This window comes from Rhincodon typus, chromosome 33 (assembly GCF_021869965.1).
Source record: "Rhincodon typus isolate 14 chromosome 33, sRhiTyp1.1, whole genome shotgun sequence".
NCBI lineage: Eukaryota > Metazoa > Chordata > Chondrichthyes > Orectolobiformes > Rhincodontidae > Rhincodon > Rhincodon typus.
In genome coordinates, this window is record NC_063364.1 from 16,160,989 (window position 1) to 16,177,761 (window position 16,773).

General features: G+C 40.8%; 1 protein-coding gene across 1 annotated transcript in view; it reads left to right on the top strand.

The window, feature by feature from the left end:
- Positions 1–16,773, top strand: part of LOC109914374 (myocardial zonula adherens protein-like) — a 69,076-nt gene that overhangs the window by 21,700 nt on the left and 30,603 nt on the right. The window contains exons 6-11 of the mRNA XM_048615723.1: positions 2,909–3,022; positions 4,557–4,709; positions 6,190–6,315; positions 8,993–9,121; positions 14,057–14,151; positions 16,623–16,728. Coding sequence (XP_048471680.1) covers positions 2,909–3,022; positions 4,557–4,709; positions 6,190–6,315; positions 8,993–9,121; positions 14,057–14,151; positions 16,623–16,728 — 723 coding nt within the window. The remainder of the gene's footprint in view (positions 1–2,908; positions 3,023–4,556; positions 4,710–6,189; positions 6,316–8,992; positions 9,122–14,056; positions 14,152–16,622; positions 16,729–16,773) is intronic.

The following is a 16,773-nucleotide window of genomic DNA, read 5'->3' on the forward strand; positions in this document are numbered from 1 at the left end:
AAACGTCAGCCTTCCTGCTCCTCTGATGCTGCTTGGCCTGCTGTGTTCATCCAGCTCTACACCTTGTTATCTCGGTTGTAATGTTGATGTTCACTTGGATTTGCACCAGTAGCCAGAATGAAAGTATGTGAGGGAGGTGATGTACACACCTCAGCACGGACACGCCTCAGCAATACAATGACTAATTATTGCGGTGAATCATGTGGGTGCTCCTTTGCGCAATGGTATTCAGCATTATGGGATATGAACGCCACCTGCTGGATTTGACTGGTATTTCTATTCTAAATCTCCTCGGACACTTACTAAAACAATAAAATAAAAGAACCCTATCGTGTAGAAGCAGGCCATTCAACCCACTAAGTCCACATTGATCCTTGAAGAGCATCCAACCAGGACCCCCCACCCCTCCCAAACCCTGCTTTTCTCATGGCTAATCCATCTAGCCTGCATATCCCTGGACACTATGGACAATTTAGCATGGCCAATCACACCTAACCTGCACATCTTTGGACTGTAGGAGAAAACCCATACAGACACAGGGAGAAAGTCATCCAACAGTGGAATGAAACCTGGGTCCCTGATGCTGTGAGGCAGCAGTGCTAACCACTGAATCACTGTGCTGCCCTATCTATTCGGAAAATGAACAGTTCCTGACTTTTTTCCTAATGTTTTAGTGTAGGTTTACGTAAAAGAGTGAATTTAATTCCCAGCGCATAGATTCCTTTGCCGCAGTGAATAATCAGGAATAATAGAAGGAGACTCCCAGTCCACACTCTTGAAGGATAGTTTCATTGATAGTCTTAAAATCAACATGTTCAGACATGTGTCCCAGACAGGTAGGATTTGAACCCAGACTTCCTTAGTCCAGGTGTAAGGACACTGCCATCGCACCAAAAGAGCCCTCGTCATCTTGTTACACGTATGCTATGACACATCTCTGGAGATAGGTGGCGTTTGAACCTGGATTTCCTAGTCCAGTGGTAGGGACACTACATAATGCCTCAAGAGCCCCTGTAGAGGTCCATAAGACATAAGACAATAACCTCCTAATCCTGATACTCTGGGACTAATTGAGCAGCAAATCGAAATAAAAGGCTGTCCACTTTAATCGTGTTGAATTACAAGTGATTCATTATAAAAGGATATTATCTTGAATAAAAACCAAAAGAACTGCGGATGCTGTAAATCAGGAACAAAAACAAAGTTGCTGGAAAAGCTCAGCAGGTCTGGCAGCATCTGTGGAGGAGAAAACAGAGTTAACGTTTCGGGTCCGGGTTCTGAGGAAGGGTCACCGGACCCGAAATGTTAACTCTGTTTTCTCCTCCACAGATGCTGCCAGACCTGCTGAGCTTTTCCAACAACTTTGTTTTTGTTCCTGATATTATCTTAAAATTGGATCTAGATCATTTGAGGGAAATCAGCCAGCGTTTTCTCAGCTGAGTCTGTATCAGAACTACCCCAAACTTGCAGTTTCCACCATTCCAATGGACAAAGGCAGCAGGGACATGGGAACATCATCAATTTCAAGACCTGTCCTTTGAACTATATCACCGTGTCATTGCTGGGTCAGAATCATGGAACAGCATCACCTACGTCACATGGATATAACACTTCACCCCCACCTTCTCAAGGGCAAATAAAGATAGGCCATAAATGCTGCTCATAGAATCTCCAGAATTGTTATAGTACTGAAGGAGGCCATTCAGCCCATTGTGTCTTCATCAACTCTCTGAGCACCTTAATGTATGCCAATCTCCTGCATGTTGTTTCTATTTAAATAATCATCTAATGTCCTTTTGTATGTCTCAATTGAACCTGCCTTCACCACATTTTCCAGGCATTGCATTCTTAATGCAAACTACACACTGTGTAAAACAGTTTTTTTTTTCTCATCTCACTTTGGATTCTTCAGCCAAATGATTTAAAACTGTCCCCTGGTTCTTGATCCATTTATCAGTGGGACTGATTTCTCCCAATCTGTTCTGTAAAGACCCATCGTAATTTTGCAAACTTCTTTTCAATCTCTTCTTAGCCTTCTGCTCTCCCAGGAAAATAGTCCCAATTTCTTCAATCCATCCTCAGAAGTGAAATGCCTCATCCCTGGAACCATTCTTGCAAACTTCTGCCTCACTTTTACAATGCATTCAGATCGTCTGTACAGTGTGGCACCAAGAACTGTACCCAAAACTCTAGCTGTGGCCCAACCAGTGTCTTATATCAGTTCATCATCACCTCCCTCTTGTATTCTCTTGCCCCTACTTATAAAGTCTAGTATACAGTGTGCTTAATTAACAGTGCTCTCTCCCTCTCTTTAATGACTTATCTACATTTACAGCCAGGTCTCCCTGCTCCTGCACACCCATAGGATAGAACAGTATTTTGTTCTGTTCTTTGTAACAGTGCATCACCACACACTTCTTCACATTGAACTTTATTTGATATCTGTCTGCCCACTCCACCAATGTGCCAGTATCCTTTTCAAGCTGGTTTTGCTAGAGTTGCACACATCCCGTGAATAAACAAAAAAAAACAAAGGACAGTAGAAAAAAGTTGCCTTTCCTAAAAGTGTTATGATTGCTAGAAAAGGTAAGGATAGCAATGAAACGAATGACATCGGGGAAAGATCAGGCATGATCTAATTGGATAGCGAGACAGGTTCCAAGATCTGAATGTCTACATGATCCTATCTAAGACTTGTTACCCCACCCCAAACCAACCATGGTATATTTTTACAGTTTCCACATCTTCTTAAATCCATTGCAATTTCCATAGTTTTCTTCACTTTCCTAAATAGCAGGATTTGAAATGTTGCTTTGATGAAAGATTTTCAGATGGGATCTGCAGAAGATGAGCAGCTGCCAAACATCTTGTCCAACCTGAGTGTAAAGTATCATCTTTTCTGTTTCAGGCATCCGAGGCACGGCAGGAATTGCTGCAGAAGGAGGTGAGGAGCAACTCTGCAGCCCTTGAGCAGTGCAGCCAGATGAACAACTCCCTGACAGCTCTGACGATTGACATGCAGGTAGAAATGAATCAATCACTTGACTTGATTGCTGCAGCAATATGACACATTATGGTGTTGAGGATATAGGTGCAGTGTAATAGATATCCAGGGATGTATTTGCCTGTGACATGTCAAAGGAATTCACGAAACATGAAGTTGAAGCTGTTTGATTTCATCGGTGCCACTAGTATCTTGAAAGGCAGCCCCCATACTTTAAATGTAAAGTTGAAAGCATGTTCTTACGAATAAATTTGAACCCACAGGAGGCAGCAGGGGATAGAAATGGAGTGGGTAGATTCTGACTTTGTGCAATAGTGTAAATGGATCAAAGAGAGCTGGCAGCCCATTTGCATCTCGCCCAGTTTTCCAGTGAGAATAAATGTTAGGAGAGATACAAAATAAGTTACTCTGATCCCAAAACCCAAGTTGAATTATGATACTAAACATTTTCACGTTTCTTAATAATGGACTTATTCATAGAGTGCAACAATACTTACCTCTGCTTCCTACCTACTAATCCAGTGTCCCAGCAGTTTCTCTTTATAAGTGTAGCAAATAGTCAATTAAACAATATTGTGTATCTTAACATAGGTAACATTGACAAGACAAAACTGAAATAGTTTTCATTATTGTAGAAAGTCACAAGAGACAAAAAGGCTAAACTAGAAGTTCATGTGGTACAGTTGTGATGTTCCTACCCCTAGGCCAGAGCTAAGGATCAAATCCTACCTCGGGAGGTGATGGTCAGTAAGGTGCATCATAACACATCCAAAAGGGTTGTTCTTTTTTTTTTCAAACATAGGTTGCACTTAAAATTCCGTTTCCCCACCCCAGAATGAGAGCAACTTGGTTTTAAAAGTGTAGACTTTTAATGAGATTTAGTTTAGTTTAGACAATAGGAGTGGAAGATTGGGGAGTATGTGGATTCTACAGTTTTGAAGTCCTGGAAGATTGGCCTGCTGTGTTCATCCAGCTCTACACCTTGTAATCTCAGATTCTGCAGCATCTGCAGTTCCTGCTATCTCTGAAACAAATGTTCACCTGATGTTCTCACACCATCATCACCATGTTGGTCACAATCTACAGTTTTAGCCTTTATTAGAACTCCCACAAGTCAACAAACTTTCACATATAGGTCCAGTCAGACATGGATCATTTTAAAAAAATGGGATATGGGTGTCGCTAGCTGGGCCGGCATTTATTGGCCTGGAGAAGGTGGTAGAGAGCTACCTCCTTGAACCATTGCAGTCCATATGCTGTAGGTACACACACACAGTGCGGTTAGGGAGGGAGTTCCAGGATGTTGACTCGGCTGCACAGATACAATTATCATGGTGCATTGTCTTGAGAAGCAGAATCAGCCAGTAATCTGAGTATAGATTCCTGCTTTTGTCATTCATACTCATAAATATGTATGTTAAAACTTAAGGAACACAGCCTGCATTCCCTTAATCAATATCTTTGAATCACTGTCAAAATGATTGTTAGAGAATGCCTGGTTGACAGGTGTTTTAGGACTGGGTGTGTGATCTGCGTGCTCTGTTTTTGTCAGAGATCTTTCCTTGATTCGACAGTAGTTGCCAACAAGAGGAGGGAGGAAATGGAATCACTCCGCAAGAAATATCACAAATCACTGGAGCAAACGAAAGAAAAGGATCAGCAAATTGAGAATGCACAAGCTGAAAATCAGATTCTCAAACTAAAGGTAAACAATGCACAGAGGCATTACTGCTCATTAAATAAGCAAATAGTCTATCAATAGACCAGAACCTACCTTTTTTTCTTGATTGAATATTGGACTTGACCCTCCATTGAATTGATACTTAATGCTGAAGAACTGTATACAATATTGGGTAATTCATTTAAGATGTTGAAGAAGTGTCATTGCATTTTGAAATTAATGGATTGAAAACTGGGGAGATGTGCCAGACTGCTGTTCCCGAGTTGGTGAGGCTTCGCACACTGTATCCCACATTGGCATAATTTACCCTTTACTCTTAAAGATGTTTCTGGTGCGTAGGTTCTGGTCCACTGCAGGAATTTTGAGAAGCTGCAACTCCTTACAGACCGTGTGGTTCGGTTGGAGAAGCAGCTGGACGTTCCCCCTCAAACAGGTACACCGTTTTGGATACTGCTGGGGGGAATAGCCTCTCAGGAGACAGTACAAGCAGCAGCCAGGCCTGTGGCACCACAACTGGTTCTGCTGTAGAACAGGGCCAGGCAAGATCCAGGCGAACGATAGTAGTAGGTGACTCGATAGTCAGGTGCACAGACAGGCGTTTCTGTGGCCGTGAACAACTCTAGGATGGTGTGTTGCCTCCCTGGTGCCAGGGTCTTTGATGTCTCAGAGCGGGTACAGGGCATCCTGAAACGGTAAGGAAAACAGACAGAAATCATTGTCCACATTGGTACAAATGACATAGGTAGGAAGAAGGAAGAGGTCCTGCGAGGAGACTTCAGGGAGTTAGGTAGGGAGCTAAAAAGCAGGTCTGCCAGAGTAGTAATCTCAGGACTACTACCCGTGCCATGGGCTAGTGAGGCTCAGAACAGAGAGAGAGTACAGTTGAATACGTGGCTACAGAGCTGGTGTAAGAGGGAGGGCTTTAGATATAAGATATATAGATATATTAGATATATATATATGGTGATTTGGTAACTTAAATTAGCACTGCCAATAAATAATCTGTCCATTTCACTTTCTTTCGTGATAAATTAGGAATTGGAATGAATTAGTTTATGGGAAAACACCCTAAAAATATCAAACAGAGATTCAAACAGATTTATCTACATGGATTCTTTTGGTACGTAACTGATGTTGACCAGATTCTGACCTTTTTCTGTTGCTTAGGTTTCTTTATAAAGTCTTTCCTAGCAAAGGATGCTGACTCCTAAGTAACGCTTTTAAATAGTGATGTCCATTCAGTTTATACACAAGGATATTCTAGTGGGCTGTATTGGGAGGAGTACATCAATCCAGGCATTGTCCTTCCCACATGCATCCTGTAGTACATCCCTACACACAATTCATGTTTGCTTGTGTTGGAGGGACTGAATCTGTTGAGCAACGGACAGCGGTTCTTGCCAGTAATGCCAACGTAGCACATCAGAATAAATAAAATCTAGCAGTAATTTGTGCTGAGTTAAACGTTTTATTTTGATATTAATTTCTTGTCACTGTATTATAGATAGAATCTTCCCAGGAAGCCAATGCCAGTGCAATGCGAGATATGACCAAGAAGCTCTATGATCAATATGAAGCGAAACTAAAAGAGGCCAAGAAACAACACCAAGCTGAAATGGAGGCCATTCAGGTGTGTATGGATTAATGGGTGCTACTGCAGTCCATTTGTTTCCTGTACATGAATGGGAGAAGACCACAAATTTCCTGAAAGGATGTCTTTGTCCAAACCCTAAATTTCATATTCACCAGTTTCTATTTTGCAAATAGGTTATTGATGTTCAACTCTCCTCTTCCGATGATGCATAATGATAGTGACCCAGCTTGTCCTGCATTTTTATCTCAATGAGCCAATTGGTTGATTATGTTCCAGAGCAGCCAACCACGTTGAAGTATTCCCACAATCGGCAAGCCAGGAGCTGAATTCCTTCATTTCTAATTTTAATTTATTTCACTGTTTGTAAAATTTATTAGGACATGCCTATGGAAGGTGGAAGCTAAAATACCATAAACTTTTTATTTTCATAATTTTTAAAAATCGTAATGGAGAATTATAGCTGAGGGAGGGACAGGACTGGCAGCTGAAAGTTCCAGGGTATACATGCTAAAAAAAGGATAGAAGTGGGGGGCTAGCGAGGACAGGGAGTGACATCTTTGATTAGGGCTAACATTACAGCTACTTAGAGAGTATATTCCTAGGAGATCATCCAGTGAAGCTATATGGGTGGAACTGAGAGAAAAAAAGGGTTAGTCGCTTTGAAAGGATTGTCCTATAGGCCTCACAACAGTCAATGGCAAATTAAGGAGCAAATATGTAGGAAGATTGCAGATAGCTGTAAGAATAATAGGCTTGTAATAATAAGGGATTTTAACTTTCCAAACAATGACTGGGAGTGCCATTGTGTTAAGGGAGCAATTTGTTAAGTGTGTTCAGGAAACATTTCTCCATCAATATGTAGATGGCCCCACTAGAGAATGGACAAAACTCGACCTCCTCCTGGGAAATAAGGCAGGGCAAGTGACTGAGGTGTTGGTGGGGTAGCACTTTGGAACCAGAGACCATAATTCTGTTAGTTTGAAAATATTTATGGAAAAGGATAGGCCTGGTCCACAAGTTAAAGTTCTAATTTGGGGCAAGGTCAATTTTGATGGAATTAAACAGGAATTTTCAAAAGTGGATTGGGCGAGGCTGTTTACACATAAAGGGATGTCTGGCAAGTGAAAGGAAGTGGTGGAAGTAGATAAAATTACAACATTTTAAAAGACATTTGGGCAGGTACATGAATGGGAAAGGTTTAGAGCGATATGGGCCAAACACAGGCAAATGGGACTAGTTCAATTTAGGAAATCTGGTTAGCATGGATGAGTTGGGCCGAAGGGTCTGTTTCCATTCTGTATGAATGTATAATTGTGACATTAAACAACTTTATCTATACCAGTAAAGCTGTTTAATTATGAACTTAAGTGTTTGAAAACTCAGCTACATCTATCAGGTGTAACTTTTACATGGGTTTTAACAGTGAAACTGACAGCATAATAGTGGAAATTCTCATCTATTCAGTCATTTCTAATCGATTATTGGTGGGGTGGGGGCTCAACTGTGCAACTTCTGGATTTCTGTGTTCAGCTGCACGTGTGCTGATTCATGCAACTACTGTCAGGTTCAGAGGAACATTGTCCGTTAACACAAACACTTTGGCCATCATTACTGTCGCAAAATCTGGACCATAATTATTGGTTAAAACTTTCTGGTTGAGAGTGTCTACACCTGCCTGTGAAATTTCAAAACAACTTGAGGCTGAAATCTTTACCGATGCTTAACAAAGCTATTATCTGTTGCTTTTAAATTACCCCAGTGTTACTGAAATGTAAAACTCTTCCTACAAAGCCGCTACAAAGCAAAATACTGCAGCTGCTTAAAGGTACATTCATTCAACTGACTCTAGCTCAGAAAATCAGAGCAATAAAAACAGGAAATGCTGAAACCAGAAAGTGATGGAGATTCTCAGCAGGTCTTGCAGCATCTGCAGAGAGAGACGGAAAGAGAGAGAGAGAAAACAAGTCTACGTTCCTACGCAGGGCGTAATGTTCCCCTAGAACTTCTGCACTAATGAATCGTGTTGAAAAGTCAATGACCTGAAATGTTTACTGTGTTCCATTGGCTATAGATGCTGCCAGACCTGCTGAGTATCTCCATCATTTTCTGTTTATGTTTCAGATTTCTAGCAGGCACATAAGACCATAAGATTGGGAGTGGAAGTAGGCCATTCAGCCCAATGAGTTCTCTCTAGCTGGCACATAAGACCATAAGAAGTAGGAACAGAAGCAAGCCATTCAGCCCACTGAGTCTCCTCCACCATTCAATCAGATTGTGGCTGATCTGATAATCCTCAACTCTACTTTCCTGCCTTGTTCCTATAACCACTAAATCACTTACTGATTAAAACTGTCTATTTCAGTCTTGATTATACTTCATGACCCAGCCTCTGTGATGAAGAATTCCACAGATTCACTACCCTCAGAGAGAAGAAATTCTGCCTTATCTCTGTCTTAAAAGTATGGCCTTTTGTAAGTCAGGAGTGGAATTGGATAAAAATGCACTAAACATTAATGTGATAATATCACTGACAAAATTGCTTCTAAGTGCGGAGAACAGAACCTGCAGAAGGTTTTGTAAGCTGAGCTGGCTGCTTTAGCTTTGTTTGTCTAGTTTTACCCTGTGAGACCGCTGTGGCTGTGTGCTGGGAATCTGAAATCATGGGAATACCAAGTGATAATGTTCTAGTGTTTATCTTTTGTTTTGAATGAAGGCCCGAATAAACCAGGCTGTCCAAGAACTGGAAGAAGCCAACAAGAAGGCTGCAGAAGCAGAACAGAAAATAGCAGAAAGGGACCAGAGGATTCAAGAACTGGACGAATTCATTGCTCGAATGGGGAAGGTATTACAAGCAACGCTATATTTCTGTTGACCTTTACTGCTCACTGTGAGGAATGTAGGTGCCAATAAATGGAACGCCTTTTTGATGACGCCAGATAGCAGTGCTGAGTTCAGGATAGGAGGAACAGAAACAAAGTGGAGCCCCAGTGCAGTGCCTTAAACCCCAATGCAGAGAGGAATATCATTTTTCTTCAGCCTGACATTTTTACATTTCCTAGACAACCCTTAGCTTTTAGGAATGAAGTATTAACCGGAAACATTAGCGATGCTCGAAGGCCCAGGCAGGATCTGTGGAGAAAGAAGCACAGTTAACCTTTTAGGTTGGTAATCCCTTTATTAGGACCAGCCAGCTCGGCCAGGTTAGCTAAGGATTTCCAGCATTTTCTGCGTTTTGTTTCCGATTCCCAACAGCCTGACTATTTCACTTCTGTAATATTTGAGAGATTGCCAAATTAGTGTTGGTGATTGCAAATGGCAATCCTCCTCAACAGCGTGCATGTAGAAAAAGTGGATGCTAAGGGGTACTTAGTTTCACTTATGTGGCATAAGGTGAGAATGTGCACACATCTGACCGCACTTCTCTTCACTAAACTGTTTGATTGTCTGCTGCTGATTTTCAAACATCTACGTGCGCAGACCTTCTGCAAATATAAACAAATTCACAGGAATTTTTGCAAATATTGACACATACTTGTTTCTGAGGGGGTGCAAGTTGCCAAAGGGAAGAACAAAGCTTGTAAGAAGGTGGGGCAGGTGGACGTTTCATTAAACAATAACAGTTGTAGAGCATGCCTGTAAATCAACAAATACAAACATCTGATCACTGAAGGACTGAACTCGTGATAACCCGAGGGCCAGATCTCTAGAGTCTCTCAAGATTCTCCTCTAGCCTGAGGGGCAGCTGTTTGAAGGTAAATGGTAGAATTTATTTGACAAAATCCCCACATAGCAGTTACACCAGGAAGTGGATTCCTAGTATCGATGACAGTGACACAGAATTAATAGGAACAACAGGAGACCACTCAGCCCATTGAATCCATTCCACCATTCAGCAAGATCATGCCCATTATGTGAACTAATATTGCCTCTGTTCCATATCCCTTAATAGCTTAAGATAATCTGTCAACTTCGAGTCAAAAATTTACAGTTGATCTTGCATCTGTTTCTATTTGGTAGATGTCTTGATCATCTGGGCCTGGAATTGTACATGCTCTCTCGCAGAGGGTATGAGGGCAGAGGGGCATTTCATTAGGCAGTACCTGAACTGACTGCCATCTTACTCTGACAAGAATTAAATTGGACCAGAAAGGCCCATGGTTGGACCTGTGGTCCCACCACCAATCGAAACCTTCTGCCACCACTGGGATTAACTAAATGGCAATTGGACCTGTTGACGTGTGGCATGTACATCAATTAAATCTGCGTGGCTCACTAGACGTCTCTCAGAGAGAATCCCTCAAAGAAAAGCATTAGATTCCTGATCAAGGAATATGACATTAGGAATGGGTAGGGAGTTGGGGCCTGCTGAAAGCCAACCTTGTGCTCCTGTTGCCAAATTCCTACACCCACCCCAGCCTCCAAAAGCCCTCCCACCATGACCTAACTGTGGCCTGGGTGAATCCGTCATCCTGGGCCTCCAATAGAAGCTATCCTGGCAGTAGCCCCTACCTTCCCAATGAGCTGCTATTCACAAAAGCTGCCAGCCTCTAATTAACTGATAGCTCACACTGGGCAGAATTCCTGCCCCTCGAGGTCCTTGGTCCTGGGAAAGACCCACTGGTGATCACTTAACCCTGAATGACACTCCATACCACAGCCCATCCAGGAGGAGGCAGCAATGTTCTCTCATTGATATCCAGTCAGGACCCCAATGCTCCCCTTTTGTGTGTAGAAGTTTTCCCTATTTCTAATTCTGAAAGGCCCGCTTTTACTTATGAGACTGTGCCCCACACTCCTGGTCAAAATAGTCTCTCTCTATCTACCGTGGTTTGTGAATCTCCTTGTAGTTTACCCTCTGAATCCAGAATGTACTAAAAAAGCTTGGATGCTTCAAATGTTTGGAAGTATGGTTCACAGAAAAATACTTCTCTGAAATGTTTAGTGTCTAACATATACATAGCTGAAGATATGGACTGCTCCAGCACATATATAAGGGGAAGAATCTAAAATAAATATTACCACTGCACCTAGTGTCACCTAAGAATGTAACAACATATGAAGTGAAAAAATAAATTGGTTCATGAGCCCACTTTTTCACATGCCTTACAACTGTCCTGTAACAAAATATGCTAGAAACACCTAGTGAGTAAGTCAATCAGTCAACATGTTTGAATTTTTGGAGGGTTGAAACTGATGTGGCATATCGAACATTCTCCTCCTTCTGTTAAATTAGTTGCGGGGAAGCTCTTCAAAATTTCTGTCAAAATTTGAGGAGGAATTGAACTAAATTCCAGAATGTCTGTTGGACCTTGTGATATCCACTTTCCCACCCTGGCCAGTTTATCATAACTCATTTTTATAGTGCCAGCATCCCAGAATGACATGCCCTCCGACCTACTCCTATCTGCCGCAGAGGAAGATTTATTCTTTTAAAAAGTTGTCATAATGTTAAATCCTTTAACTGGAAATCTGTTCTATTTTTCATAATCATCACTACTCCAGGGAAAACTGTACTGTCCTGATGATCATTATTGTGTAGTATAATATAACAAACAGCAAAGCTACTATTTTATAGCAAGGCTCTGTCCGTTAACAATCCCATAGCAATGTTTTGATGAATATCACAGAGTTCTGTGCGATATTTATCCCTTTAATCAAAATACTGAAACAAAGTGATCTGGTCATACATTGCTGCTTATAGGATGTTACTGTGCACCAATTGGTTGCCATATTTCCTGCATTAGTCCTGTATGTTCATCATTGGTTTGAAGGAACTTTACACACTGAGGCTGTGGAATGTTATATATAAATGCAAGTATTTCTTTTGTTCTTTCAAAATAATGGTAAATGTATTTCCAGGTGATTTGACAATGTTTACTACTAGATTTGGAGCTTCTTTAAATACAACTTCTCCAATTTAGTTTTGTATAACAGGAATCAATAGCATTTATGTAAATGCAACAGGCATTCAGCAGAAACCTGGAAATTAATGAGTCATAGATTATACAGCACAGAGCAAATGAAGAAAAAACATGAGTAAAAGTGTAAAATCTTTTGTGCCCTTTTCTTTCAACAGTAGATAATTTGCTCAGTAAATACAAGCCTTTTTGCTCCATGAGATGTTCGAGGTTCTAAAGTAAACAATATTTAAACCAAAGGGACTAGATTTTCTTCAATTTTTTTTTCCATTTTCATTGAAGTGCAGCTGTTTTATTTGGTAACCAAGATGGAAAGTACACATTTTAAAATAATGTAGACTAAGATCATTTCATCATCATTATCACAAGAAAATTAAGTGGAGTCATAAGCAGTATAGGAAAATAGGAACAGAAATAGGTTATTTAACTCCTTGAGTATATTGCACAGATCAGGGACCTAACTCGAAGTGAGCCTTTGCCCTATATCCCTTTATTACATTTAGTTAATGAAGATCTATCAGGAACAGATTTAAAGTTAACAATTAATTACCATTTGTGGAAAACAGAGTTTCAGATCTGTTCCACCCTTTAATGACAGTATTTTGATGTGGAAATCACTGCTATGTTGAATAAGAAGCTGAGGGCTTTAGTTGTTAAGTTTGTTGCTCAGTGTGGAATAGAGCCATCCTGTCATGTTGCAGATCTGATTCCTGTTCTCAGCTGAGGTGGCCTTGAATCAAGGGACTTCAGCATCCTGGATGGAAGGGGAATAGTCAGACATAATTCCCACTCCTGATCCCTATTCTGTGACCCTGTTGGAAAGAATGGAGGCAATTGTAGTCCAATGGGAACAGGATTTTCACATAATTAATGTAGACTCTACACCTCATTCTCACCCATTTCCATCTTAATTGGACACGTTTTGTAAGCAGTGCGGTTTTATTTTTGCAGGCTTGTTGCAATAAAAGTTGTAGGATTTATCTATATTTTAATGTCATTTATTTTGGAGTTTGGATCTGAGTTAGCGGCATTTGGGATTTTGCCTGAGAGAAGGGGTTTAATGATTAACTTGTAATAATTCCTATAGCCACGAAGATTTCTTTAAAAAAATGTTAATGACCATTCTTGGAAGCTGATGGGAATTTGTTTACATTGAGGGAACTTTAATGTAAAAACAAAGTAAATAGTTCTTTCAGCCTTCAGTTTAAAGGGTCAGACTTTTTTTTTTTGCTTAGGGGAAACACCCATGCTTGGAAAAACTTTTGAGTGTCACTTTGGCAAGTTTGTAGAAGTCTTGGCAGAAGCTAGAAATGCAAAACAAGTGGCTATTAAAGAAGGGAGATAGTTTTGAACTGTTAAGACATAAGTTGTCTCAGTGCAAGGTGTTTAGTTTTAAAGTTCCAGGCCAGATGTGTTTGATTAAAACCCTAAAGGGGTTATTTGAATCTAAGAAAGTCTATGCTCAGTTGTTTGAAAGCTCAAGGCAAAGGCGATCTAATTCTCAAAGCCAGAAATTGAAGCCACAGCTAAGTCAGACCTTCTGTGTGATAGACAAGGTAATTGGCTCTTGTTTAGGTACTGTGAAGGAGTAAACAAAATATGATATATCAGGGCAGATTTCAGTTTAGGATCTGACTTGTCCAGTAATAACATTAGCTCATGCCATTACACCATAGATGTATCAACATTGGGAACCATTAATGGCATCAATCTTTTAAACATAAATGGGTTAACTATTCAGCAGCTCAGTTACATTTGCTTTTATTAAAATATGACTACGTTTGTTGTGGTACAACACTGTTATTTGTCTTCAATGTAATTGGCTATAACAGAGTAACTAAACTGATGTTCTGTTGCAGGAGCGTCACCTTTTACAACAGAAGTTACAAGAACAGGAGAGACAGCTCTGGCAGCTCCAACAAAGGGATGAACTAGACTCAGGAAACCTCAGAAGGTATCTTTAAATGATATTTAGTGCTATACCGTTCATGAATTTGTTGTATAGTCTCACAACACAATTATATCTGTTTTGACATTTAAAAGACTACTTATTTAGACATTCCATTCTCCAAACAAGTTCTGAAATCCTAATCCATTACTACTGAAGTGCTGCCACTCCAGACAAAAGTCCTACTGGAGAGTATTGTTTAATACATGATGCTTACTCTCTCTCATTGGTATGTGGGCATCACTGGCAAGGCTGTCCGTCTCTAAATTGCACTGGTTTTGTGGATCCTTTTTTTTTTTGAGGGCATTTAAGATTCATCTGCATTGCTGTGGATCTGGAGTCACATATAGATCTGACCAGGTGAGGATGACAGATTTTCTTTTCAAAAATCAATGATAGTTGCCTTTACTCAGTCGAGCCTTATATCCCAGAATTAATTTAACTTCCACCAAATGTTACGATGGGATTTGAACTTGTGTCCCACAATATGAGTCTGGGCTTCCAGATTATTAGTCCAGTGATGTTGTTACTGTTCCAACTTCCTGTTATTCTATACGGACAAAATGTTAAAAAATGAAGTAAGTGTGATATATTGATAACCATGCTAAGTTTAAGAACACAGGAGGGCTTGGACCACTGGGTTAAAAGGCATAGGAACATAGAAAAGAAGAGCAGGATTAGGCCATTTGGCCCTTCACATGTGCTCTGCCATTCAGTGTGATCATGGCTAATCATCCAACTGAGTTCTCTGTTCCTGCTTTCTCCCCATAGCCTTTGATCCTGTTAGTCTTAAGAACTATATCTATATCTGTCTTGAAAATGTTTGACATTTTGGTCTCAACCACTTTCAGTGACAGAGAATTCCGCAGGCTCACCACTCTGTGGGTGAAGAAATTTCTCCTCACCTCAGTCCTAAATGTAGTATCTTGTATCCTTAAACTGTGTTCCCTGGCAAAGACAACACTTTTGCCTGTGGTTGGTGGATTTGAATTTGCCTTACTGTCAACAGAAGTTCTAGAAAGAGCGAATTTGTTTTAAAGGAACACATTGCATCATTAAGACTTTCCAAAGAGCTTCACTACCTTTTCCAATTTTGGAAATGCAGTCACTCTTGATGCGTAGGTAAGTAAGGCAGCCAAAATGCCCATTAAAGTGCAGTGTCATGCACAATCAGTTATTTGCTTGTATTGGAGTTTACTGGGGAGAATATTGGGACAAGATTCTGATGACTCATTGTTTTTTTTTCTGGATAGCACCATCCAAGTATTTACTGCTCGCTAAGCAGGCTGGTTGGGCAGGGTTGTGGGGAAGGGAAGAGGCTATTACCATTAATATGGTATCTCTACCCAGTTCCCAGTGAACATAGGGTTTTGACTGGCTGTAACATGGCACTAGTTGGCAGACACCATGAATTGGAAAGATAAATTCACTGGGAACGTTCTTTTCCAATGTTGAAGTGGACGTTAATCGAGCAGAGTAACAAACAGCCTTATTTGACACCTGATAAGACAGGCTCCTGTTGGCTGATAAAATGCAGATAAGCAGCATTTCCTGATACCTGATAAATAAAGTATAAAACAAAGTATCAGAATGTTGGCACTGTGTGTTGGAGCTCCTAGAATAATTTTAAAAAACTCCAGCTGTGTTAGAAATTTGGCTATTTCTGTCACTTCCAGGGATTCTAATCAATTCCAGGGAATGTCTCCTCAAGGAATAGAAATATTCCCAAGGGAATAAAAACCATTCCAAGGAAAAGCAGTTGCTCTTGAGGGAACACTATCCCTCGGGGAAACAGTCTCTCTCTCTCTCTTCAGTTTGCTTCCCCTCTCTAAAACACAGTCTCTTGCTCGTAAATTATCTCACTTGAGGGAACACAGGCCCTCTCTCAGAAAAATAATCGCTGGCACTCTCTCTCTCTCCTTTTCTCTCTCGTTCTCTCCTTTTCTCTCTCGTTCAAACACAATCTCTCTATCCCTTTCTATTAAGCATGTACAGTTTCTCTCTCTCCAAGGAACACAGTTTGTGTCTTTCTGTGTTTTGAGTGAGCACAGCCTCTCTCTTGAGGAAAACAGTCTTTCATCCTCTGGGAGAATTGCCTTTCTTTCTCTTGAAGAAGCACAGCTACTACTGAGGAAACAAAGTGTTTCCCCCCTCTCTAGAGGGAATATACTGTTTCTCTTTCCCTCGATAGTGTAGTATCTTGTCCCCTCTCAAAAAACACAGTCCTCAAATGAATCCGACCATGTCCACTGAGAATGCCCTCCCTCCAAGGCTGTTGCACCTTGCTCCAATTATTTAATTGGCCTTTTGCCTATTGAGTTTTGCTATTGGCAATCAATCATTTTGCACTCACCCATGTAATAGCAAGGAATGTGGGGGCAGAGCAGGGCTAGAGCTTCACCAGTGGACAGATTTATGGGCTTATGGAATCGCTTGCATCGTTTGACACTGTTCTATTAATCCCTTGCCTGGGTCAGGTCTCAGAAACTGGAGGAGGAAGCTGCCAGTCTGCGGGAAAGAATTCAGCACCTGGACAACATGGTACACTGTCAACAGAGAAAAGTCAAGCAAATGATTGAAGAGGTGAGAAAAGGACAACTGTTTATCAGTTTGAATAATTGCTGCATC